Below are 27,006 nucleotides of genomic sequence, written 5' to 3'. Positions count from 1 at the left end.
CAAGTGTTAGCATTCCTTCTCATATCTATCAACAGGAAGGTCTTTTAGCACTGTGCCATGTATTGACAATATGCCACTGCACGCATAAGTGAGGAGGATAATGCCCAGTTTGCTCAGGCTTAGCTGACAGCATTTACTCCAGCTATATCTCTCAGCCTTTCGCTGCAAGATAACTTCAGTCCTCGACATGTCAAACCAGAAGCAGTGTGTGAAACAAACCGTTAGGCCCCACTGCTTGATAGCGATAATAATAATAGCTCCGTCCAGGCAGTGTAGTGAATGAAGAAGCATGTTGGACCAAGTACAGGTTTAACCAGGTTATGATTGATTCACTGATGTTTACTTAACAAGATCCAGGACTTGGGTATTCCATTAAAAATCTTTATAGACTCTGTGTACATTTAATTTCATCTGGGAATTAAATTTTCTGCTTCAACCAGAATAGTTGTTCTTCCAATAATCATTAAAAAAACACTCTTAGCTTTAATATATGTATGCATGGAATTACAAATAATGTCCTGAAATGGGATGTGACAGCTAATTGAATTCAAACCCACAGCCTAGATATGTAACATTCATTAGTAAGTGTTGGATGTAAGTGCACTCTGGTCCTGGTTCACCAAAAGAGAAACTGTAAAATCTACCAGCACAGTGGGATTCAATGCTTCAGATTCCTAAAATAACGTGTGTGTTGGTGTGAATGATATGCAGTTTGGAGCTTTTATACTTACAGGAAATGCAGATTTAGTCAGGTCCAAAAATGCAAAAAGTGTACATTAAAACAACATTGAATATAAGATAAGGGCTAGTTTTAATCTAATGCACAAATTTCACAATTATTTATAATAAATTATTTGAAAATAGATCAGAAGTCCACTAACAAAACTCCAATATATATATACATTTTCTCCACATTTTCCTCCAATTCTCTCCCCTATTCTAGTCCAGTTACCCTTACCTCTACCGATACAACCCTCCACTGCTGACTGAGGAGCTTTGCACCAAACACACGGCCCCTCCAACACGTGTGCAGTTCCGACTGCATCTTTTCACCTGCACAAGGCGAGTTCATATGCAGATCAGCCTTGTGCACAGAGAGCCACACCCTGATCAGCCTTATTCCCCAACTCTGCACAGGCGCCATCAATCAGCCAGCAGAGCTCGTAATTGCACCAGTTATGAGGAACCCTGCTCCGGCTTGTCCCAATCGTTGTTCATGTAGCCGCCCAGCCCAGCTGGATGGCAGAGCTGAGATTCGATGCGATGTGTTCGAAATCCCAGCTCTGGTGTTCTAGCGTGTTTTACCACTGCGCCACTTGAGCGGCCCAAAATATATATTTAAAACCATGTGTGTTGCAATTTGCACAATTATTTATAATAAACCATCTGCAGAGGTCCACTAACAGAACTCCAAAATATAATTTTAAAACAATAATATTAATTTTAATTAATAATAATTTAAATACTAAACCAGGGCATGTGTATGGAAACTCATATACTTAAGTTTTTAAATGTTCTTGAACCCCAAAGCCGATAAATACATTTGCAAAAACCACTTCCAACTATTTCCTATAAAGGTCAGAAAGAAAGTGATGGGTGTCTGAGCCAAAAAAAACAACTTTATAATGCAACTCCATGCTTCTGTCACTCAAGACGTTTCTATTACAATTAGGCCTATCTTTTCAAATTATCTTACACACGCTGCTCCCCGTCTGAGCCGCTCAGGAGCCCAGCGAGGATGATTGATTTAGGAAATTTGTTCAGCTAATTATGCACTACACAGAATACAGCATTGCACCACTTCCTCTTTCTACTACAGAACTAATTAGTGTTTAATTTATTAATTATTTCTGTCTGTATTGCCACTCTTTATTTCCTTATTACTGTCAACTATGAGGTGAGCTATTGCTCAATAATCTCAGCTAGATCTTATAAAGAAGCTTTTTGGATTAAAGATCTGCCCCCCTGCATGTTTATTTAGATCAAACTAATATTTAAATGTAACTGCTATGTGGTGTAAATGTCAGTCTATTTGTCTAACATCTTTTTTTCTACTCAGTCCTCCATGCCTCTGCCAAATTTCGGGAAAAGACTCGGTTTGGTAAACTTCGGCCCATCTTTTCAGCCCCGCATTTCACAACATCACTTGTCATGTGGATAAAACCCACAAGCACCTCACTTAATTTCTTCAGCCCTGACAGTGGTCCCAGTACACACCCCCTGACTAACTCCTCAGCGGCCTTACTACTAACCTGCAGACTGGCACTGATAAACCACCACTGTAGAACCTGCAATGGAGTGTTGATGATTCTAGTTGTTTAATGTATTTATCTGCCCTCCCTCACAGCTACCATGCGCTTTAACGGCTTCCTGCATCTGGATCAGTTAGAGGGTCAGGAGATCTTCTACACCCCAGAGATGGATGACCCCAAGTCGGAACTGTTTGGTGAGACAGCTCGCAGCATTGAGAGTGCTGTAAGTATTTCCGCTGAATATACCGGCATATTTTGAGAGTTGTAGGTGATTATCATAAAGACATTTTTAAATGTAGTGTAAAATACACCATATGGACAAAAGTATGTGGATATCTAATCTTGAGCTTGGACATACCATTTTAAAACCATAGACATTGATAGGAAGTTGCCCCCCTACCCCTACTTTTGTAGCAACAGCCTCTGTTACTCTTGGATGGTTTGGTGCATAGTGCTGAGGCGCATAGTGCGTAGAGGTCGCCAACTTTCTGCACTCAATCGCTACAGACCTCCATACTTCATGTGGCCTTCAGATTAGCTCAAGAACAGTGTGTAGAGAGCTTCATGGAATGGGTTTCCATGGCCGAGCGGTTGCATCCAAGCCTTACATCACCAAGCTCAATGCAAAGCGTCAGATGCTGTGGTGTAAAGCACGCTGCCACTGGACTCTAGAGCAGTGAAGACGTGTTCTCTGGAGTGATGAATCACACTTCTCCGTCTGGCAATTCGATGGACGAGTCTGGGTTTGCCAGTTGCCAGAAGAACGGTACTTGTCTGACTGCATTGTGCCAAGTGTAATGTTTGGTGAAGGGGGGATTATGATGTGGGGTTGTTTTTCAGGAGTTGGGCTCGGGCCCCTTAGTTCCAGTGAAAGGAGCTCTTAATGCTTCAGCATACCAAGAGATTTTAGACAATTTCATGCTCCCAACTTTGTGGGACCAGTTTGCCCCTTCCTGTTCCAACATGACTGCGCACCAGTGCACAAAGCAAGGTCCATAAAGACATGGACGAGCGAGTTTGGTGTGGAAGAACTTGACTGGCCTGCACAGAGTCCTGACCTCAACCCGATAGAACACCTTCGGGATGAATTAGAGCGGAGACCGTGAGCCAGGCCTTCTCGTCCACCATCAGTGTCTGACTTCACAAAATGCGCTTCTGGAAGAATGGTCAAAAATTCCCATAAACACACTCCTAAACCTTGTGGAAAGCCTTCCCAGAAGAGTTGAAGCTGTTATAGGTGCAAAGGGTGGGCCCACATCATATTACACCCTTTGGATTAAGAATGGGAGTCACTCAAGTTCATATGAGTGTGAAGGCAGACAAGCGGATGGATATTTTTGGCAATATAGTGTGTGTGTGTATATATATATATATATATTTATAAAAGTAATTATTGGTTATGGTAATTGCACATACTCAGAAGATAATTCTATATACATAGACGAGAATTAAGTATTCTGTGCTGAGCTGGTGGAGGAACATTTGTATTCTTCTCTACCTCCTTACAGCCAATTAATGTAAAGTACAGAGGTTTTATATGCTGCATTTATGAGCTTATCTGATCACTTCTTCAGCTCAGATGATATGGGGGGATTAGTTTTATGCTAGTTAAGTTTACTTATGGAATTCCTGCTCTGTATGTTGTTGTGTTTGTTAATCTTCAATATCGCTCGGTAATATTCATCGTTGTGATTGAAATTTTAAACAAGGATGCTGCATAACAGACCTGATCTCCTGCTGACCTCAGATCAGGTGTTGGGTGGAAGGTGTCCACTGTGGAAATGTTGTCAGCATGTTCTAATCCCACCTCCATTTTGTAAGCATGTGTGTAAGACACCCCGCAGGCTCTGCTGGACCATAGGATAGCAGTAGCCGTGCAAAACCCATATACCTCTGCTTTCTTTTTATCTTCCTATAGCTGCATGCCTTATTTACATCCCCTATCTCACAGAATTTTAAAAAGGTTCCTGACCAGCAGGAGTTTTAAGGTTTAAAACACTGATTGAAGCCTGTCTGCATGTTTTGCCGGGGATGAATTTAGGATAGTGTAGGTGCTCTAAATAAACACTTAGTGACAGGATTGACATTAATTACTGTACAATTTTCTTGCTTCTGGGGAAGAAACAAGCCTTCTGGGTAATGTAATGACAAACAGTAAGCTTCCTGCAGTGGCGCTGCCAGCAATTAAAGCATACAGTTATTGCTTTGAGGTTGGCTGAAAAAAAACAAAACTTTTTTTTTTTAAAAGAGTTCCTTCATTTGTGAGTGGTTTAGTGTAAATTGACCATTAGGGGCATTATAATCATTTGTAAATGTATTTTTGCAATATTGACATTTGCAGTACTGATACAAGGTCATCTAATTAACATTAAAAGTACTTTGTTAGCATTCGTAATAATTCCAACTGGTATTCCAATTATTTCCATAGATGTTTTAGTAAATTGTGGCGTAATCTGACCTAATCAGTCTAATATAGAGCAGATTTTATGGTATTTATTGCCCATCAAGGGACATTGGCTTACAATCAAGGGGCATGAGGTACGTAATCTGTCATACAAGAGATTTAAATCCATGCTTTAATGCATCAATGTAAAACATGAAAACAACAATTAATAGCAGTTAAATTGTAATTCAGTTATTCATATTACAGTTTGGTTTATCTTTTATTTAAAGCATTTCGTACCTGACAATTGAAAAAATAAAAAGTGTATACAGTATATATATATTATTATTATTATTATTATTTTATTTTATTTTTTTTTCTGCAGAGGTTTTTTTTTTACTATAATTTACCAAAAATCTCAAATTATATCAACATAATGTGCTATAAACCCAAAAAAATAAAGGTGTGTCATTTTTAGTGATATTTATTTTATTTGTATATTTTGTATGTATTTTGTATTTTTAGATTTTTCTTTCAATTTTTCTTTGAATTGAATTGTAGAGTAGAAATACAGTTCCTATTCCAAAACCTTGGCGTATGCATACACCTGACTCATGGAACTGTTAGGGCGCATTCACATGAGAAACTGCAAAACTGCTTTTATGTCGGCTATGCCGTTGTTTCAAAGCGCCTCCAGTGAGACGAACTGTTTCATATGACATAATAAAAGCAGCTCAGGCAGAACGAACAACACTTAACATGAACAAAACTTGATGTGACTTATTGTACTAAAACAACGACCAAGAAATTTCATTCATTGAGAGAACTTATGAGCAGTAATAATTAAGAGAGGTTTAGTGTTCCTGTGTCGTTCTTTTAGTACATTAAATCACGTTAAGCTTTTTTCACAATTCACAGTGTTTCTCAGCACCTCGAGCTATAACACAAGTTTAAAAGTGAAACAGGAGGAAAATACCGCTAGACATGGATGGATGGATGGATGGATGGATGGATGGATGGATGGATGGATGGATGGATGGATGGATGGATGGATGGATGGATGGATAGATAGATAGATAGATAGATAGATAGATAGATAGATAGATAGATAGATAGATAGATAGATAGATAGATAGATAGATAGGTTTATCATTTATTCAATTATATACATGTTGACACTTTCAGAGTGAATTTAATGGTTATTCCACACAAATGCAGATTCGTGTCATGGAACACTTGAATGACGTTTTACTGACTCGCTCAAGCCAAGCGTTACGCAAAGCGGCGATTTGTGCCAAGACTTGCGATAAGCAAAGCGCAAAATGATTCTCATATAAATGCATCCTTACACATGACTGGTTCACTAGTTGTTTTAATATCATGTCTATACTGTGTTCAAGTTTAATCACACAGTGTTATTTTTGTCCATATTGTGCAGCTAGCTTTAGCTAGTTACACATTTCTGCATCAAGAGAGATGTTTACTGATTTTAGTAGTAGCAGCAGTAGTAGTTCAAGCCTCACTTCCGTTCCATGTAGACGGAACCAACACGCACATACAATATTCTGCGACAGAAGCCGAACTAATCTAAGCAGGTGATGTTAGTAACTTGACATTTACTGGTCGCCTCTGAAATGTGTTTGTGTGATTATTTCTGGGCTGCAGTTAAATGTCACTTTGTGCACCCAGACCCCACGTAGTTTTGTACCATTTTTTCATCATGTAGTAAAATAAGCAATTAATGAGAACTAGAGGCCTTTTATTGACCGATTCATTTTTTGTATGTTTTCAGCTGAATGAACTGTTCAAGAAGTCTAGCGTTCAGAAGGATTTCCAGAGCGTCCGAGTGAAGAATCTGGCTCCTAGCAACTCCATCATGGCCATTGTTGAGGCTCACTTTGACCCAGGTAAAGAAACCGAAACAAGTAAATCTAGCTTTTTTAACATTTTGTAGATACTGTAAGTAATAATAAGCTTGTTGAACCTTTGGAATAAAAAACATATGCAAACCATTTTAATAATTGGAAGAACTTTTTACCTGCTAGACTTGCACAATAATAAGGAGAAATCTATTTTTATTATTCCTTGGATGAGCAGCCCTTAATTAGTCTAGCCATTACAAAACTAATGTCCTTGCTGTTGTTGATTTACTAATGTGTCTTAGGTCAGTTTTCTCGTCCTGAGCTAGGACCATACTCTACAGGTTACTCATAAAAGACGCATCCACAAAATCAGACTCAAAGCTGCTTCCAATTTTACTTGAGATGAAATTCCTTTTTAAGAGGAAATACAAGAGTCATAAATGTGTCATAATAAAGCCCTACCTAATTCACTGCCATGAAAATCATCCAATCCTAGCAATTCTACTGCAATTTAGTTAGCAGTCGGTTAGTCAAAATGCCCAAGATGTTGAAGTGTAAAGCAGCTAAAAACTTGACTCGGGTAACTGAGTTTAGAAAACTCCCAACTGTGGACGCAGAGAAAGGGGGGGGGGGGGGTTAAAACACGGACAAGTAGTTTCGTCTTTGAGACCATCGCTGGATGTTCTAGATTTACATTCAACTATTAAAGTAGCTGTACTATGTATTGTAGCAATTTATGAGTATTATTTAATGACTGTTGTGAAATTGAGCACATTTTCCAGTGGAATTAGCAGGGCCCTAGCTATAACAAACCAAAGATAAACACACTTACCATTTATGTATAAAAGAAAACATACAGCATCACCTCCTGTTGCGACCCTTAAAAGCAGCTTTCACTTATATTGCATAAAACTGATGCTTGCTTTTGCATACTTGTATTCAGAAAGTTTTAATCCTTAAGCTAAATTTTCTGATACCGTTATAAATTCTCGATAATGCTACCTTCACCATGCTTCACAGCTGTTAGTAGATCAGTGTTGTGCAGTGCCTTTTTTCCTACAACATTTTTGTTTACAGAGCATACAGCAATAATAAATGCATAAATTCAGCTCTATGGTATGGGAATGAATGTCAAGCGTCTACCATTAATCTCTAAAATGTTCTCATTTGCAACATAAAAAACTATATACAAGGAAGTCTTTTTTAACGGCTGCAGCAACAAAATTCAGCAGTTCGGCAGATACAACAAATTAAACGTGGTGTTGAAAAGGCAGCGGCACACACCGCTCAAATTGATTATGTGGTTAGTATATAAAGTAAAGACAGTATAGACGTTAGTTCTTGCTGTTGTTGAAATAATTACAGTGAAATTTAAAGTGTAAGGTCAGCGTAGATAAAGTAGATGATGTTTACCCTGTGTGCATTATGTTTTAATTACTCTATCTGTTTCTATAGTGACTCGACGTTTTGTTCTCTTCTCCAGCCTTTTTTTTTTTTCACACCGAGCTCTGTGTTAATTGTGAAGTGCCTCTTATCACCGTGAGCCGTGTCGGCATCTCTTCTGCTCCGAGCACATTGAATTTCCCAGAGTCAGTGCTCTTTAAAAGTGCGCCTTTGGCGAAAAGTAAAAAGCATATAAAAACCCACTTGTGTGTTGAAAGATATAAAATTTAGTGGAGCAAAATACGGTGTTTAAAAGATACTCTGCTTGCTTCCATCTTGTTGGGGTGTTCGGCGCGGGTGATAAGACTCTGCAAGCTGATTTTTTTATTGTTATTTTTTGTATCCAGGGGCTTATTCTTGTCCTTCTCTATGTCATTAAACTGCTGTGAGTGTGTGTCATTGCTGGAAGGGGGATAAACCAACTCGTCCTTCTAAGTTCACCTTTTACTGGCCACATTTAGTGTCTTTTACTCCAGTACAAAAGCCTGTCATAAAGACAGGGTCATCTGTGGAAGTGTTATGATTAGGGCCCTACTAAATTCACCAGAATATTTGCTCAATTTCATGGACCTTGATTTTTTAAAAACACAGATTTTACAGATTTTTTAAGAAAAGAGCCACATTTCACCTGTCATTAAATTACAATCATAAATTGAATGATACAGTAAATGGAAGCTACAATACACAGCACACCCTACCTTAATAGTTGAATGTAAACCTAAAACATCCAGCGACAGTGCGAGGCTCTGTCTCTGGTTTTGCCCAGCCCTCTGCATCCATTTCATTTCATCTTCATTTTCAGCATTTAGCAGACGCTTTTATCCAAAGCGACTTACACAATGAGCAATTAAGGGTTAAGGGTCTTGCTCAGGGACCCAAAAGTGGCAACTTGGTGGTGTCGGGGCTTGAACCGGCAACCTTCTGTTTACTAGTCCAGTACCTTAACCACTGAGCTATCACTGCCCACAGAATTGGTTGGAAGTTTTTTAAACTTACTTACCCCGAGTATTGCTTTTAGCCACTTTAAACTTTGACTTCTTGGACATTTTGACTAACCGATTGCTAACTGAATTGCCGTAGGATTTCTAGGACCGCCGCATATTGCAGATTAACCAGTAAATGTGAGCCATTTACGTTTCGCTATGCAAATGAAAATTGTTAAATTGCTAAACACACACTTTAAATTTTGAATTTCACAGTGTAAAATTGCATATTACACAAGAAAAGGCTCATTTCATGATCTGTGAATTCGTTAGGGCTTAGTTAGTTATGACAGTATTTATACATCTAGGGCAAATGCGGCATAGAGCTTAAGTACAGGACTAGTAATCAGAGGATGCTGGTTAAAGCCCCACCACTGCCAGGTTGCCACTGTTGGGCTCTTGAGCAAGGCCCTTAACCCTTAATTGCTTAGACTGTATTCTGTCACAGTATTGTAAGTCACTTTGGATAAAAATGCTGCTAAATGCAGAAAATGTAAATGTATTTTATTTATCCATCCCTAAAACTGGAGGACGTTGTGTTCCTCAGGCACATTACATGCAGAGCTTTGGCAACTATATTTACTGTAGTGCTTAATGTGTGCTAGATTTAATGTCCCTATATTTTCTTCTATTTTAAAACAGACACCAGGTTTACAGTGGAGGACATCAAGTCCGCTCTGGTCAAACAGTTGAAGACGGCTAAAGGATCTGGCATTGTGGTAAAACAACCTGAAGATAATTATATTCGTTTCACTGATCAGGGTAAGTACTAATCATAATTCACTTATTTCTTATTTATTTTATGTATATAATTGAATAAAAAAATCAGGAATTCATTCTAATTTAATTTTGGCTGTCTCAGGTCAATCAGTCCTCCCATTCTTCACAACCACTGCCACCACTGTGGCCACCGTCACCCCCACCACCACCGTACCTACCAGCACTATGCCCACCACCACTGCCTCCGTCACAATAAACCAGCCAGCCACCACCAGGCGGCCTTACCCCACCCACCGGACGATGATGGCTGCCCCGATTACCAGCACCTCAGCGCACCCTCCCACGACCACCATCCATACCACTACTGCTCGCATCACGACTGTGCCCGTTCAGACCAGGCCGGTGCTCAAGCACACCAAGCCACAGGGGCCATGCGCCTCACAACCCTGCAGCCATGGCGGGACCTGTGAGGATGACGGCGACGACTTTACCTGCACTTGTCCTGCAGGGAGGGGTGGAGCTGTGTGTGAGAAAGGTGAGACACGAGGACAAAACATCAGATCCATATGTGCTTGTTAAATATCTCATTTTATTATTTTCTCAAAGGAAGGCTTTCTACTAGATATTGAACCATAACTGCAGGGATTAGCTTCTATTTAGCTACAAGAACTTTAGTGAGTCTAGCCATTCAGGGGACTATTAAGACTATTAAGGGTTCAATTTATCCACAAGACCTTCAAATGGTGAATTTTATTTACTACTACAGAGAACAGGTTTACACTGCTCCGCATTCTAATACTATGTACTTTATACCACTTTAACCAATGCTTGGCTCTGCACAAGGTCTTTATGACACTAGGTTTGTTTGCAGCTCTTTTGCCATTGGAAGCTAAACCTCAAACAATTAGTTCCAGTGCTGGGGTCTCCAGAACCAGTTTACAACCAAGCATGGACAGTATATGCTATTGGTTTCAGCATTTGGAGTTCAGTGTACTGTTCTTGCTCCCTTGTTCACTTCCCAAGAGCGGCACTTACAGAAGGGACTTAAAGAAGGGACTTTTTTGACAGTACCAACACTGGCAAACACTTGGCCCTAGTGCCAATATTTGTAGTACCAAGAGCTGCATGACTGTATGCTTGATTTTACGAACCTCTTAGCTATGGGTATGGCTACCATAGCTCACATACTTTTGCCATGTATTTGCGTTAAAAATCATAAAGATTACTTCCTTGAACAACATGAGAAGAATAGTGCAATCACCAGCCAAAAAAACCCCGCAGTCAAGCTTTAGTTCTCTTGAATTTAGAGCGACTTTATTCTCTTAGTGAGAAACTATCCCTCGCAGCTGCATCAGATTGTAATTGACACTAATTGCTCTAATGAGCATTAGCTTGTAAAAAAGTGATGTGTGCTGAGAGGGAAAAAAATCTGTGGTTAATTGAAGGCTTGTGTGCGGCAGAAATCCCTTCTTGATCAGTCAGGCCAATAAAGAGCGATGAAGAGAGAAGACTTCATCAGGCGGCATTTCTCCCTACACAAAGGTGCTGATGATAAATGCCAGATCAATAGGAATCTCTGTGTGAAATATACAAGGCTAACCCAGAGGAGTCCCAACAGATTGCAAAACAACTGTCTTAGGACTAATTAGTGTCTTAGCATCTCTAGTAACACTTCAGTGTACAAATACTTACAGATTGGACTGTATAATATTGATATCAGAGATTAAAATGGTTATAAATTGATATTGGTAAAACAGACTAAAATGTTTAAAAAGCTTTAAGTCACCCAGCAAATTAATGTGGCCTGCTGAGGATAGAGCTGGGACATTCATTGGGCAAAAAAGTTCTAGCCAATCTAAAACCAGGCCTGTTTTGTTATGTCCTAATTAACATTTGTCATACATATACAAGCTGTTTAAACTGATGTAATCCAGATGTAACAATGTTGTAACACGTCCGGGATCATTTTTACTTTGGTACCATTGTCTAAATGCTGGTGAAAAGAATTGGCTGGTGACTGCACATTTGTCAGAGAGGGCATGTGATAGTCTGCGGTATTTTACAACCCCAAGTCAGAAAAAGTTGGGACAGGATGGAAAATGCATAAATAAATAAATGCATAAATAAAAACAAAATGCAGTGTTTATTACATTTACTTTGATTTTGATTTTATTGCATTCAATATGAACCCAAAATTTATATGTGTTAATATACATCACACTGTAGAAACATGCATTGTGAACAGACACAGTATTCCAAATCTTTTTTGCTCTGGATCAAAGACAAAAAGGACCATCCTGCAGACTGCAACAAATTCAAAAGCCAGGGTCTGTCACGGTATGGAATAGTGTCAGTGCCCTTGGCAAAGATTATTTTCTTTTCGAGGAACATCCAAGCATTTTTAATGCAAAACCACTTGCTGCACACATTACAAAGGCATGACTGTAGAAAAAAGTATGGGTACTGGACTAGCCTGCCTGCAGTCCTGATAGAGAATGTGTAGAAAAATGTAAAACCAAAACTGAGACAATGACAACCCCCTAATGTTGCACACAAAACTTGTAAAAAGGAATGATAACATTACAAAGTGGTCTGGTAAATGCTTTACCATCCCAACTTGTTTCAGGCCTGAAATGCAGGAATGGATGTATTTTAACAAATTAAATTAACTTGATATGACAAAACATGAAATATCTTGGGTTCATACTGCCTGTAATGAAATTAAAGGCCAAAGTATGCATTAAAACCACACATTATCCCACTTCTGCTCAAAGCATAAGCATTACTTTGTGTACTATCTTTGACTGACTCCTAGCTAAAAAATCATTTTCTTTCAGCCTTATCAGCAGAGAGCAGACCTTTGAAGTACAGGAGTCTTTGGCTTGAGCCAAACTGATAATGGTTAATCTCATCTCTACCTCTTTTCCTCAGTGATTAAGTATTACATCCCATCCTTTGGTGGCAAATCTTACCTGGCCTTCCACACCATGAGAGCCTACCACACCGTGCGCATTGCCATGGAGTTCAGAGCTTTAGACACCTCGGGAATACTTCTTTACAACAGCCAGAAGAGTGGATTGGATTTCCTTTCTCTGGCATTGGTGGGAGGAAAAGTGGAGCTCAGGTAAAAACACCAGCAGCAAGCTGTTTAACACTATAATGAGTTACACCAACAAAATGTTGAGACCTACCCAAATTCTTTATAAAATAAATTATAAAATTATAAAAAATTTTGGGTAATTGGGTAGCGCAGTGGTAAAACGTGCTAGCCCACCAGTGCTGAGATCTTGAGCACGGGGATGGCAGTGAAACAGCTGATCATGGATTGCAGTGCGTGGTTCTCCACACACGTTACTGCTCTCTGTGAGACCCCGACCCCCAGCAGGTGGAAGAAGCGACTGCAGACTGTGCACATGTCTGAGGGGGCGAGTTACAGCCTCGGACCACCTCAATCAAAGGTGGAGGTGGCAGCAGCAACCAGAGAGAGATACACTTCAATTGGCCACGACTGCTGTAGTTCTCTTACCTCTTACCTTGCAGGTTTTTAATTGTATTGACACAAGCTTGATTATGTGGTCATCCAACCAGTTTTGTCTGAATTTGTTTGAAGATCCAACCATGATCCTGTTTTAGCTTATTTTCAGAGGCAGCCAGATTAAAATCTCCTGATACTTGATGGAGTCTATGATGCCTTGAATATTGGCAAGGTTCCTTGAGATATTAAAGAAAACAGATCCTATACCATACTTTATATTTGTTTTAGGGGGTTTGTCTTTCTTCATACCTCTCAGATTTTACTTTTTAAATCCAATTAACCACAAGAACATTTTACCAAGGCTGCTTTAATTGAAACTGACTGTATAAACAATTCAATTAGAATTTGCAACTAGAATACATTTTTTGGAGTGAAAGAAATACATAGCAAACACATTCACTAATAATTTTTAATCTGTCTGACTCAAATTTCCATTTCCAGGTTCAACACAGGCTCTGGTACCTGTTCAGTGGTCAGCAATGTCACAGTGAAACCCGGCCAGTGGCATCACTTAGTGGTGACCCGTAACAGGCGCAGTGCTTCCCTTAGCGTCAACAACGAGACCACCGTTAATGGCGAGAGCCCTCAAGGGACAGACGGTCTCAACCTGGAAACCGACCTCTTCATCGGAGGAGTGCCCGAAGACATGATTCAGAGGTCAGATCTCCTGCATCAGTTTCTTTCTTTGCTGTAATAAAACTGCAGCACTGTAGCCAGATAGCATCGGCTTCTTAATTATGAGAGCTTAGAAAGAAAGAATATGCATGTGATAAACTAATGAAGGCGCTGATTGCTTCAGACTCTGTGAGCTGATTTAATGTGAGGGAACAAAAATAGAAAAGGGAATTAGCAGCAGCCTGTGCACAAACACTGCATCTTACCAGGAGATGATTTTATATTAGCAGAATATTTTTCTTTGACTGTAGGTACATTTGTGCATTGTTCAGCTTAAACACATTAGGCTCAAATTAAGTAGTCATCAAGTTATAGTTTTAATAAATATGTAACCTGCAGCACACATTTCAGGTGCATTGTGTCTCATATAACATTTACAAATATTTATTTACACATTCAAGCCCATATTCAAAGCTTGCAGTTTGAATCCGTGCTAATTAAGTCCAGTAACCGTTTGTTCTTATTGCAGTGTAAAGGAAAAGACCTCAGTGTCGACAGGTATGGTCGGCTGCATCCGCCTGCTGGACGTCAACAACATGGTGTACGACCTACAGGAGAACGGAGGCAATGTTCTGTACGGCAGCGCCGTTGGCGAATGTGGTAACAATCCCTGCGTGCCCAACCCTTGCAAAAACGGAGCCTCCTGTCAGACCAAAGGAGCTGAGATGTTCCACTGCAAGTGCATCAACGGTTTCTTTGGTAAGTTTACCATCATGCCCTGTCCCGCCCCTCTCAGCTCTTTTTGTTGCTATCATAGCTGAATGATGTTGAGAGTAAATACCAGCAGCTGATTCTCATGAATGAAGGACAAGTTAGAGCGTTGTGGTGCATGTGTAATCAGCGTGCCACAGTGAGGATATGTTAAGATGGATGAGTGTTTACCACCTTTTTACCACCTTTTAAAAAAAACATTAGAGCATGTTTATTTATTTATGCATTTTTTCTAACCACTTCATCCTGGTCATGGCTGTGCCGTCACCTGGAAACACTGGATGAAAGGTGGAAATTCACCCTGGCAGGCTTTCAAATTGCCTGTTCACTTATTGGCATTTTTTTGGGAGGGGTTGGGATAAACCTACAGTGAAAGGCGAGGATTGAACCTAGGTCCACAGGACACACGTTGTACAGACCCATCTTCACCAGCGGCACTACTGTGACCTGACCCCCCAATACACCACCTCCCCCTAGCATGCTGTTATTTTAACTGGGCAAATTTTAAAGAAAGGCAGTAACCACCCACTAGTAGCTTCTGTCTAATAATTAATGAACAAAGGAGAATAAAATGTCAACCCTTCTACTCAAAGAGCAGGACCAGTTAAGCTCGACTCTCCATTATCCAAACATGGTTACATTTTTGCCAGAGAATTCAAATTTGATCTATCTAACCATTCTCCAGTTTCATTCAAATGCCTGTGTGCACATTTTAGTGTTATCTTGGTGCTTTTTGGTGCTTTTCAGCTGTGGGATGTAGGAGCAAAGATGAGAATAGTGTGATTTATTGCTTACTATTTTTTTTGTGTAACTGTTGTTCCTGCTGCTATCAGGACAACTTATCTAATCATTCTCCAGTTTTATTTAAGTGCCTACGTATGTGCACATTTTAGTGTTATCTTGGTGCTTTTCAGCTGTGGGATGTAGAAGCAAAGATGATAATAGTGCAATTTATTGCTTACTATTTTTTGTATAACGGTTGTTCCTGCTGCTATCAGGACCTCCTGCGGCTGTCCTCTTTCCCTCTAAGATTGTCATGTATTTACATTTACATGTACATTTTTGGCATTTAGCAGACACCTTTATCCAAAGAGACTTACAGTTGTGTGACTGCATATAGTCTGAGCAATTGAGGGTTAAGGGCCTTGCTCAAACTTTTGATTACTAGTCCAGTACCTTGTGTGATGCACCTGTGATGGTTCCATGACCTTTCCACCTGCTGATCATTAAACCAGTTTTGCCTACAGGAAAGTCTGAGGTGTTTGCTAGGGCTCTGTATTATTTATTTAATTTGATTTCTATTTAAACATTGTTTAATAATTTTAGGACTGCAGGACGCTTCTTCAACTTTTATCATGATCATTACGTGTTGCATAAAATTTTACCAACAAATGAAAACATCTTTGTTTGATGAAACCAATAACATTTTTGGCCAAGTTACACTGCATTATTTTCACTGCAATTAAAAAAGCAGATGTGTAGGGAGCTTAAATGTAAGAAAGGTAATTATTAAATATTCCCAAAGCATGGTCACTTTCTTAGAGCCAGCAACTACTTCTTATACTAAGCTGTAACTTAAATGCTGCAGAGAGTAAACAAAATAATTAATGTCTCTTGGTCCACAGTGTTTTACACAGATGTTTACTCTTTAGATTCTGTAGCCTTGTCCAAACATATCAGTGCTAAGCTAAATAGTGAAAATTATACACCCCATAATTGCAAAGTTGGCTGGAGGGATAAATATGAGGGTTAAACTTTCATGTTTACAGAGCAGAGGTGTGAGATGAAGGCATCTTCTGCTTCTGATGGAACCGCTTGTTGCCAGCGGGAGTTTGCAGCAGCCCACGGCCTACATTTCTCTTCATAGTGCAAAACGGTAGCAACGGTCTGATGAGTAGCCAGCACAGGGCAAAACCGCAAACCATGAGCAATTTCACTTCTACAGCCAAGAAAAGTGCATGAGTGGGTCTCTGTGCTTCACAGCTTAATCTGGTGGTGTAATATTTTTAAATCCTGTTGGTAAATGACCTCGATTACAGTGTAAAACTTCACCCTGACTCCATACTAGTCAAATAATATGTCTGTAAAGAGAATTTTGCTTTGTTGTTGGCAGCACAATGGAATTTGAATTTGTGTAACGTGTTGAATTTTGTTCACAGGTCCCACTTGCGCTGACGCTCACAACCCATGCGATCCAAACCTATGCCATCCTTCCGCCCAGTGCCACGTGCTTCCAGAGGGAGGATACAAATGCGATTGTCCAATGGGCCGTGAGGGCAAGCACTGCAGAAAAGGTACTCTCCTACTTTTTAGCCATGTTTTCCAATGCTTTCAGATCACATAATAAGGTCCAAGAGACCAAGATACCAAGTCTAATGGCCAGTTCAGAGCCATTACCTTAGTCCCAGCTAAGCTACTTTGGCGTGACTTGTAACGGAGACAGTGCCTGACCTAGGTGGACACACTCCAAAATCTTGGGGCAAACCTTCCCAGGCAAAGGGGGGTTAAATTACTTGCCATAGTTCCGACATAGTATGTTTTAATAAGCTCATGGTCAGGTGTCCACATATACTTTTTGGATAAAAGTATTGGGACACCCCTTGTAATATTTAAGTTCATATGTTCCACAGATGTATAAAGGAAATTATTAAAGGTATTTAAGTATTTTTTCAATGTTCTATTGTTGCTAATGTTCTGGGTTTTTGTCCTTTCACTCTTACCTGAATTTGCTACATACTGTATGTGACCTGAAACAGCAGTTACACTGTACAATTAAATTCTTACTTTGCTTGTCCTCTGAATGTCAATATTAAGTATATACACATATAAAACAAGATTAAACTAACATAACACAGAAAAATATTGAAACAAACTAAGGCAGCAATAAAAAATACAATAAGAAACTAAGACAAACTAAAACTAACTACTAAAACTAAACTAAATTACTAAAACTAAAAAAGCTAAAACTAATTACTGATTAAGTATAAGATGAAAGCTGAATAAACCCTGAATAAATAAATAAATAACTTGTGAGAAGAGCTACTGAGAGCTAAGACACTGCATGCAAACATTAATACTGTTTAAATATTTTATTATTGTTTTCTTTCATCACTGATTTTAGCTTCTTTTTAGGCCCACATCCTACCAAACTGCTCAAAGGTAATTTGATGAGTACATTTAGGATGGTACTCATGTATACAGACAAACACACACACACTCATTTGACAGAGAAAAGCCCTTTGACCAAGCGGCTCACCATTAGCGAGTGATTAAAATAAATAGATGTGAACCAAAATCGATGAGTTCAGCGCACCCGTCACATAAAGCGTACTTCTTTTTATCGCTTAAATCAATGAGATGAGTAATTGTATCAGTCATCCGCACGTGGTGATTAATGAGGACTCACTCGGGAAAAGTGACTGGAGAGCAAGGGATCGTCATGTGCAGGAGAGAGTAAAAGTGAGGGAGAGAAAGACGGAGGAGGGAAAGATGTGCGACAGAAGCCCTTACTCTCTATCTCTCTTTCTTTTTCTTATATATGTTTATAACATATATAAATACGTCCCCACCGTCCCCTGTGTGTACATGATGTTGATGCACAGATTTCTGATGCAACCTCATCCAAAAGTCATTCATAACTTACAAACGTAGACTAGTTTACCTTATGTGCCAGTCTGAAAGGCCTGGGCTGTGTTATTTAGCCTATTAGTTTCAAATCCAATGATCCATGCTGGTTTCCACCTTTATTTAGTTGTGTTCAGCTGTTTTAGAGCGCTGTTTGGAGCCTGGCCAGTAGATGGCACTCTGCAGGGCAACACCAGTGTGAAAAGATGTTATGCTTCACCCTGCATTGAACTGCCAAAGCTCTGATTGCTGATACTTCTGAATGGTCTTTGACTTCACACATCCGCTGTGGGTCTGCAGTCAGCAAGTGTTTTCAACAGTGCCCAAATAGGCTTTTTGTTTCTGCGCTCCAGTCACACCCCCACCCAATAGAGGCCCTTTGTAATCCAGTACAGTAAGCACTAAAAGGCCTTAATGTGTTAAATGAAAGCATGCTCCAGTTCTTAGACCTAGGCTCATGTGTGTGTATGTGTAGTCACAAGAATACATTTGGAACCCATTAGGGTTAACATTTACATTTGGCATACACTTTTATCCAAAGCGACTTACAATTTTGACTGAATACAATTTTAGCAATTGATGGTTAAGGACTTTGCTCAGGGGCCCAACAGTGGCAACTTGGCTGTAGTGAGGCTTGAACCGGCAACCTTCTAATTACTAGTCCAGTTCTGCTGAGCTACCACTGCCCTTTTTAACTGGATTTAGGTATTAATTGCTAATAAAATGTGGTCTTATTTGCGCTGGTAGAAACCCACAAACCATTCCCTGTACTTTCAGAAGGAATCAAGGATTTCTGTTATGAACCCTTCTTTATGTCATTCTATAACATCTCAGCTGGGTTCGGTTCTTCTGTTTTCACCATTCAGTTCTTGATTTCCTCGTGTGTTTGAGTCATAGTGTTGTTGCATCAGTCATCTTTTATTTACAGGAGCTCGCCAGGCCTCAAGACAGCCTGGTGTTGTGTTCTTTTAAGCCCATCTACAAAAACATTACCTAAAACATTTCTGAAACATCCAGATATTATTTTTTCCAATAATGTAAGAGCCTTACATGCAAACCCACTGAAGTATGGGCAATATGCAATTGTATATGAATATTTAGATGGATATTTTGAATGAAACAATTTATATTTGAATTAACACATCATATCTTTAACCAAGACATTATTTAAGGTAAATTTCCTTCTTTTACAGTATCAGACAAAAAAGGAGCTTACATTCCTTTCTTCAGTGGTGATTCCTACCTGGAGTTAAATGGTCTGCACACTTATGGCCATGATCTGAGGTAAACATTGTACTATTGCTACATATAAAAACATGTTCTTCATGATTCATGATTATTAGTTGGGATGTCTTGTATGATGTAATAAAACAACAATCTATTGAACTGACAAAAGAACGATGAAACAATTTGTTTTCACTGACCAGCTATAAGACTGGTAAGACTTTCACTGTATTTTAAAATTGATGCCTGCTAAAACACAAAATGTTGGGACACACATTGGGTTTTCTCCAAATTATGTGAATCTTTTCACAATATTATGTACAGTAGATGGGGCCCTTTTCAGTACAGTAGATGGGGGACTGAGCCCTTTCAAATGTAGATCCTTACCTAGAACATTATCCTTATATAGAAGGAATCAAATTTACAATTTTATGATTTACAAAATACAATCAAGCTGGTCAGCCAGTACATTAAACGTTATTTCTTTGTACTTTTGTCAATTAAATAAAGGTTTAAAAGAATAAACAAATCACATGATCTTGTTTTTATTGCATTTTACAAAATATCCCAACTTTTCCACAACAGAATGTTTTCATTCATTACCCTGTTATGACCTCTGATGAGATAATTCTATGATTTATCGACAGACAAAAGGTCAGCATGACTATCGTCCTGCTGGCTAATGACTCAAATGGCGTGATTTTCTACAACGGGCAGAAGACAGATGGCAAGGGTGATTTCATCTCACTTGCATTGAATGACGGCATCCTGGAGTTTAGATACGACCTTGGCAAGGGACCAGCTATCATTAGGTAGGCAGAGTCAGCTTTCTTGCCCTGGGGATTTCAGTGTTTATCTTCTCAGATTTATGTGCTGGGACTGGTCAGTTTTTCCTCTTATTTTATTTTTGTTTACATGTACCGCATAATCTGTTATTTTGGCAATAATTTGATGGATTTGGTTTTACGCCCTTCAGGTGATCTGATAACAGAAATATCTTTAGTGAGTCGGTCAATATTTGGATTTTTTTTTATACCACCGGCTACAAGTAGTGAATTATAACTGGTCACAGTGTGTAACTATATGGACAAAAGTATTGGGACACCCCTTCTTATTTTTTAATTAATGTGTTTTAGCCACAACAATTGTTAACAGGTTTAATACATCAAACATATAAAGTTGCCAGCAACTGTTTAGGGAAGGCATTTTCCAGTTCCAGTTACATGACTGTACCCCTGTGCACAAAGCAAGATCTATAAAGACATCGACAAAACCTTGCTTTAAAGAAACTCCAGTGGCCGCCACAGAGCCCTGACCTCAGCCCCACTGAGCAGCTTTGGAATGAACTGGAACATCAATTGAGGCTTTATTGACCAACATCAGTGCCCAGCAATCCAAATGCTCTTTTGACTGAATAAGTGCAAATTCCTACAGACGTGTGTCAAAATCTCATGAGAAGCCTCCTTAGAATTAAAGCTAAAAAGATTACACAAGGTCACTCTATTTTATTCCAAACACTTTTGACCATATGGTGTACATGCATTTTATAACATCTGATTGTAACATCACTATTAATAAGATTTCTCACTTTTTACCAGTGTTTAAAGTGTTGCAATGTATAAAATTTGTCTGTGTGCATTTGTTTTGCACAACAGGAGCAAAGAGAAGCTTAAGCTGCATGTGTGGAGCACGGTTAACCTGGAGCGAGCAAACCGCAAGGGAGAAATCAGCATTAATGGAAAAGACACAGGCAGAGGAGAGGCTCCGGTAAGAGGACTTAATATTCCAGGTCTGGTTATGACAGTGTGATGCAGTTGACCCATAAACAGACAGTCTTGGCCCCAATTTACCAATGCCTTTCCTGCATTTAATAACACATTCATAGGGTAATCTTGGGCCAGTTGTTGTCTATGTTTGCTATGTGTGTTGCTGTATGAGAAGTTTATGATCTGCTGAGTGTGTTGTGTACAGTTGGGCTTGTAAAATGTGTTGCATGTACACATATTTCTGCAGCACGCCTTCGATGCGCATTTCTTTTGGTGTTTTTTTTTTTTCTGCACAATTTGTGAGCAGTTGTGCACCCACTCATCCTAGCCTACCTAAACCACTTCCTAAGTTTTTTGTAGTTTTTGGTGATTGTACATAATGTAATTTCACTGTATGCACAGTGATAAACGTTTTATGTTGCTGTTGCAGTAATTGTTCTGACATTTTGTGTGTGCGCATGTAGCATGTTTCTGTTGTAACACATATAGATGTGACAGAATGGATTTATTGTGTATGGTTGTTGATTACCATTTTCATAAAGCTGTATGTAAAGCCACCAGTCTAGATGGGATTAAATAGCTGCTAGTGATACTAAACTCACACGTGCACTGTGGACTGTGTACAGTATTACCACAATAGAAATGCGGACCCTTTCTTTTTCACCCATGCACTCTGCACAGGCACCTCTATCTGCTAATCAGGGTCCTTACACAGCATTTGAAGACCCCACCCACATAGTCCGGTCATCCTGCCCTAGCAGACACGGTAGCCAATTAGTGTCTGCTGCAGGCACTGCCAGTTATGCCCTCTGGATGGCGCCCAGTCGACTGGTGGCAACGCCGAGTTCAGAGTCTCTGCGCTGGTGTGCTAGCGGAATATCCCGCTGCGCCACAAACCTCTTCTTTTAAACTAGACCTAAATAAAGCTCTTATGCCAAAATATTGAAATAAATGTATATAATTATATACATTTAATTATATACAATATAATAATTATTTAAATATCAAGCAGGCATGTAATTTGGCATGTTGGCATGTTGTTTACATTCATGACAGGACAGGTAGTCACTGGTTACACAAAGTTTTTTATTACTAAACACAATCACGGACAATTTAGCAACTTTAATTAACCAGACTGCACATCTTTAGACTGTGGGATCAAAAACCTACATACGTACAAATAAAAAGGGTATGATTATTGGTCTGCTTCCCCAATTATACAAATGTTTCCTGACCCACACTACACATCTGTGATTAGATTTATACCCAGTGTGTGGGTAATTGTGCGCTAGAATCATATTTTTTTATTAACCATCCTACACATGATAATTGAGCTCGGTTGCTGGAGCAGAGGCAGAAAAGTTATTAAAGTGAGAGGATGATGAGTTAAAAATAGGGCAAAGAGTAAAGAAGGAGCCTGTTATAAAAGACGAAACCCAAGAGAAATATTTTCTCACAGAACTCTCCACTGCTTCACCAGCTCCAACCAAACTGACACAAAGCAAATAAAAACAGTGTGTGGGTGCACCAGTGCAAATCGTATTCGTAATTTTATACTCCTCCTGATATGTATTGAGTGTTTTAGTTTTTTGAGGTACGACTTTTGCTTCGTATTCCCTGCATGATGCCGGTTGTTATGTGTTTTCATTTCTTTGCATTTTAGTCCTGTAGCTTATGTTTTCTCTTTCTATTAGTACTGACATACTGTTTCTTCTCTGGTAACAATTTTTTCTTCCTTCCTCTCCCCCTGTGCTCTTTGTTGCGTGCTGTCTGGATATAAGAAATCCCGTAAGGTAATTACTGAAGCCCGATCTCTCGATCGAACATCCTCATTCTGTCCGCAGCCCCATCACGTAGCCCGCAGTCCATCTCATCATTCTTTCATTCTTTATAAAACAAAATCAAGCAGAACGATGGCAGGCTTTGCTTTCACACCATTCCATATGCTGAAGGGATGGAGTGGGGGCGGGGCGGTATATGAATATTCGATTGGCGCTCACCTCAAGCCAGCTGGTGCGGGGGCGGCAAGGGTGTGAGTTATCATTTGACCACCATTATTTCAATAGCCTTGCGACGACAATGAAACCCCTTCATTAGTTTGGCGTGGGAGGGCTATTAAGCATCTTCACAGTGGAGGGAGACAGTTAAATAGCAGAGAGAGATGAGGAGGAGGTGGTGAGAAAGAGGGAGGGAGGGGGGTGTTGTTAAAAGCCAAACTTTGTTCTACAGTGCTGTTTGTTTTTCCCCTTAGAGAGACCTCACTGTAACAAACTCTATTGCAGTAGAAAGAAACACAAGGCGAGATGTACCGAGCTTTTGTGCCAGATTTCTGGTGTAATTGGACCACATTCTGGCTGAAAATCCTACATTATATACAAATCTGAGCTGGTCGAAACAAAATAAAATGATCTGGAACATGGTTTGATTATACAAAGTGTTTGTATTTCTATTTGGTCCAAATGCACTTATTATATTAACATAAAACCTGTATAAATGAGTGGAGAAAAGTAAGTACAGATGCTTTGAAGCAGATTACTGCATGTTATAATTACACAATTACTACACTGTCATGCTCTTCACCTTGATTCTGTATTATCATGACAAGGCAACAGAATCTAAGTGAGCTGAATGGTGCAAAATCCAAAGGCACTGGTCTACACAAAGTGTTATTATGATCCTCCATCATATAATAAGTGGGCGAGATCCAGAATTACAATGCCACCAACCACAGTACATCATTTCCTTCACCTCTCAAAACAGGGTGTAAAATACAGACAGTCATGTTCCTGGGAGGGGTTGCCAGATCCATATTCGTAAACCAAAGTGGTATATCTTAATTATATATTACAGTTCCCTTGTATTTCCTATTTAGTCCCAATTGAATGCCCATTACAGTAAGCAGATTATAATTTCTTGCCAATTCATCAAGCTGTTTGTGTAATTTGCTACAGTCTTAGAAAATTTAACAATATCATCAGACACATTGCACAACCGTATTGCAGCCGTATCAAGTCCTATTTTGTACTGTGCTTTCTTACATTCATTCTTGCCCAACAAGAGAAAAAGCAAATGCATTTCTAATTTCTAGGCTCGCGCTGTCGGTGCAGTGCAGTTTTGTGCCAGGGTTTCTTATGGGCTATTCAGCTTAGCCAGCTCTGCCAGGGCTTCAAGTTTGTAGCCAGGCCTTTTCAAGCCTCAGCCTGTCTCTCTGTAGAACCATTGTTACGCTGGGATAAGCATTGTAAAACAAACTGGCACCACTTTTGTACGTTCAGTCTTTTCCTTTCCTTTACCGGCAATTAGCTTGTTTTTACCTTAAAGCAACTATTAACCTACGTAAAATAAAGATTGGTTAATCTGTAAATGTGTAACCTCATGTGAGAAAAAAACTCATCTTACAATAATTAAAGCAATTATCATGTTGGTTGGGGAACTGATTTCATGCTCAACTATTGTGCAAATTGTAAGCTTATAAGCTTGTAAGTTCTGTGGAATCATCACACATCCATTATACTGTTTCATTAAAGCATCACTCATTAATCTTTATTTCAATCACTCAAACTGTCTGTTTCCTTCCTACTTCTATCTTTCTTCCTTTTGATATGTAGAGTGAATAATTTGCTTTTCTTCTGCACTTATTTCAGATATGTTTGGTCTTTTATCAGTTGGCTTAATGTGGTTACGAATTAAATACAAGAGCTAAAATTATTCTTCATAATAGTAGATTTATTTTATGGATGTACGTATATACAGGGGTTGGACAAAATAACTGAAACACCTGGTTTTAGACCACAATAATTTATTAGTATGGTGTAGGGCCTCCTTTTGCGGCCAATACAGCGTCAATTCGTCTTGGAAATGACATATACAAGTCCTGCACAGTGGTCAGAGGGATTTTAAGCCATTCTTCTTGCAGGATAGTGGCCAGGTCACTACGTGATGCTGGTGGAGGAAAACGTTTCCTGACTCGCTTCTCCAAAACACCCCAAAGTGGCTCAATAATATTTAGATCTGGTGACTGTGCAGGCCATGGGAGATGTTCAACTTCACTTTCATGTTCATCAAACCAATCTTTCACCAGTCTTGCTGTCTGTATTGGTGCATTGTCATCCTGATACACGGCACCGCCATTGGATGCACATGGTCCTCCAGAATGGTTCGGTAGTCCTTGGCAGTGACGCGCCCATCTAGCACAAGTATTGGGCCAAGGGAATGCCATGATATGGCAGCCCAAACCATCACTGATCCACCCCCATGCTTCACTCTGGGCATGCAACAGTCTGGGTGGTACGCTTCTTTGGGGCTTCTCCACACCGTAACTCTCCCGGATGTGGGGAAAACAGTAAAGGTGGACTCATCAGAGAACAATACATGTTTCACATTGTCCACAGCCCAAGATCTGCGCTCCTTGCACCATTGAAACCGACGTTTGGCATTGGCACGAGTGACCAAAGGTTTGGCTATAGCAGCCCGGCCGTGTATATTGACCCTGTGGAGCTCCCGACGGACAGTTCTGGTGGAAACAGGAGAGTTGAGGTGCACATTTAATTCTGCCGTGATTTGGGCAGCCGTGGTTTTATGTTTTTTGGATACAATCCGGGTTAGCACCCGAACATCCCTTTCAGACAGCTTCCTCTTGCGTCCACAGTTAATCCTGTTGGATGTGGTTTGTCCTTCTTGGTGGTATGCTGACATTACCCTGGATACCGTGGCTCTTGATACATCACAAAGACTTGCTGTCTTGGTCACAGATGCGCCAGCAAGACGTGCACCAACAATTTGTCCTCTTTTGAACTCTGGTATGTCACCCATAATGTTGTGTGCATTGCAATATTTTGAGCAAAACTGTGCTCTTACCCTGCTAATTGAACCTTCACACTCTGCTCTTACTGGTGCAATGTGCAATTAATGAAGATTGGCCACCAGACTGGTCCAATTTAGCCATGAAACCTCCCACACTAAAATGACAGGTGTTTCAGTTATTTTGTCCAACCCCTGTACATCAAACAGTGATGCCAATGCAGCAGCCATGAGAGTTTGTTGTTTTGTCTTTTATTAAGAATATTGGGTGCCACACAGAAAAAAGGGTTCATTCCCCATGGTCACTGTCTTTGAGGACTTAGGCGTGTGTCTTTGTTGGTTTCTTTTGGTTAATTTGGTTTACCTATACTTTTCAATAACATACAAAAGGTGGATTGGCTGCTTCCAAATGAGCATGTGTATGTCCCAAATGTGTGTGTCCCAAAATTGTGTGTAAGTATTCCTGCAATGGACTGGCTCCCTGTCCAGGGTACAGTTTAACCTTGCACCTAGTGTTTTTCAGGCCACTTGATGGTGTGGCATATGAAATATATATTAGCAAGTACAGTTATATTTTTCAACTGCAATAAATATGCTTACAGTAAAGCTAATGTTTCATGCTTCCAGCCAAATGGGATATACTGTACAGTATATAGTTGCTGTTCCACAAAATGTTAATAGAGACTCTAGTTAAATTGTCTGTTTTGCATTTGCATGTTAAAATAGTGATGTAGTTTCTTAATCTACTTTTTTTTGTTCTACAGAACCAGCATACAGATCTGAACCTGAAGGAGAACTTGTATGTGGGTGGAGCTCCTGATTTCCATAAACTGGCAAGAGCAGCAGCTATTAAAGATGGTTTTAAAGGAGCCATCCAAAAGGTAATATCTTCTAGTTGTCAATCTTTGATTATATTTTACTGCTTGTTGAAATCAAATGATTGGAAGTAACTTTAAATGTAGCAATATAGCCAAATGTGTAAAGTACCAGTTGCTTTATATAGACAGAATTGTCAAATATTATAGAAT

The 27,006-nt window shown here is 39.6% G+C and overlaps 1 protein-coding gene across 3 annotated transcripts in view; it reads left to right on the top strand.

Annotated features, from left to right (window-relative positions):
- agrn (agrin) overlaps positions 1-27,006 on the top strand; it is a 302,297-nt gene that overhangs the window by 259,551 nt on the left and 15,740 nt on the right. For all 3 annotated transcript variants that reach the window (XM_063015798.1, XM_063015797.1, XM_063015799.1), the window contains 12 exons: positions 2,348-2,475; positions 6,428-6,542; positions 9,566-9,685; positions 9,786-10,178; positions 12,575-12,767; positions 13,620-13,835; positions 14,323-14,552; positions 16,724-16,858; positions 19,382-19,472; positions 20,060-20,224; positions 21,068-21,179; positions 26,743-26,859. In XM_063015798.1, coding sequence (XP_062871868.1) covers positions 2,348-2,475; positions 6,428-6,542; positions 9,566-9,685; positions 9,786-10,178; positions 12,575-12,767; positions 13,620-13,835; positions 14,323-14,552; positions 16,724-16,858; positions 19,382-19,472; positions 20,060-20,224; positions 21,068-21,179; positions 26,743-26,859 — 2,015 coding nt within the window. The remainder of the gene's footprint in view (positions 1-2,347; positions 2,476-6,427; positions 6,543-9,565; positions 9,686-9,785; positions 10,179-12,574; positions 12,768-13,619; positions 13,836-14,322; positions 14,553-16,723; positions 16,859-19,381; positions 19,473-20,059; positions 20,225-21,067; positions 21,180-26,742; positions 26,860-27,006) is intronic.

This window comes from Trichomycterus rosablanca, chromosome 19 (assembly GCF_030014385.1).
Source record: "Trichomycterus rosablanca isolate fTriRos1 chromosome 19, fTriRos1.hap1, whole genome shotgun sequence".
Lineage (NCBI taxonomy): Eukaryota > Metazoa > Chordata > Actinopteri > Siluriformes > Trichomycteridae > Trichomycterus > Trichomycterus rosablanca.
The sequence above is the reverse complement of the archived record's forward strand: the minus strand, read 5'-3'. Positions and strand labels throughout refer to the sequence as shown.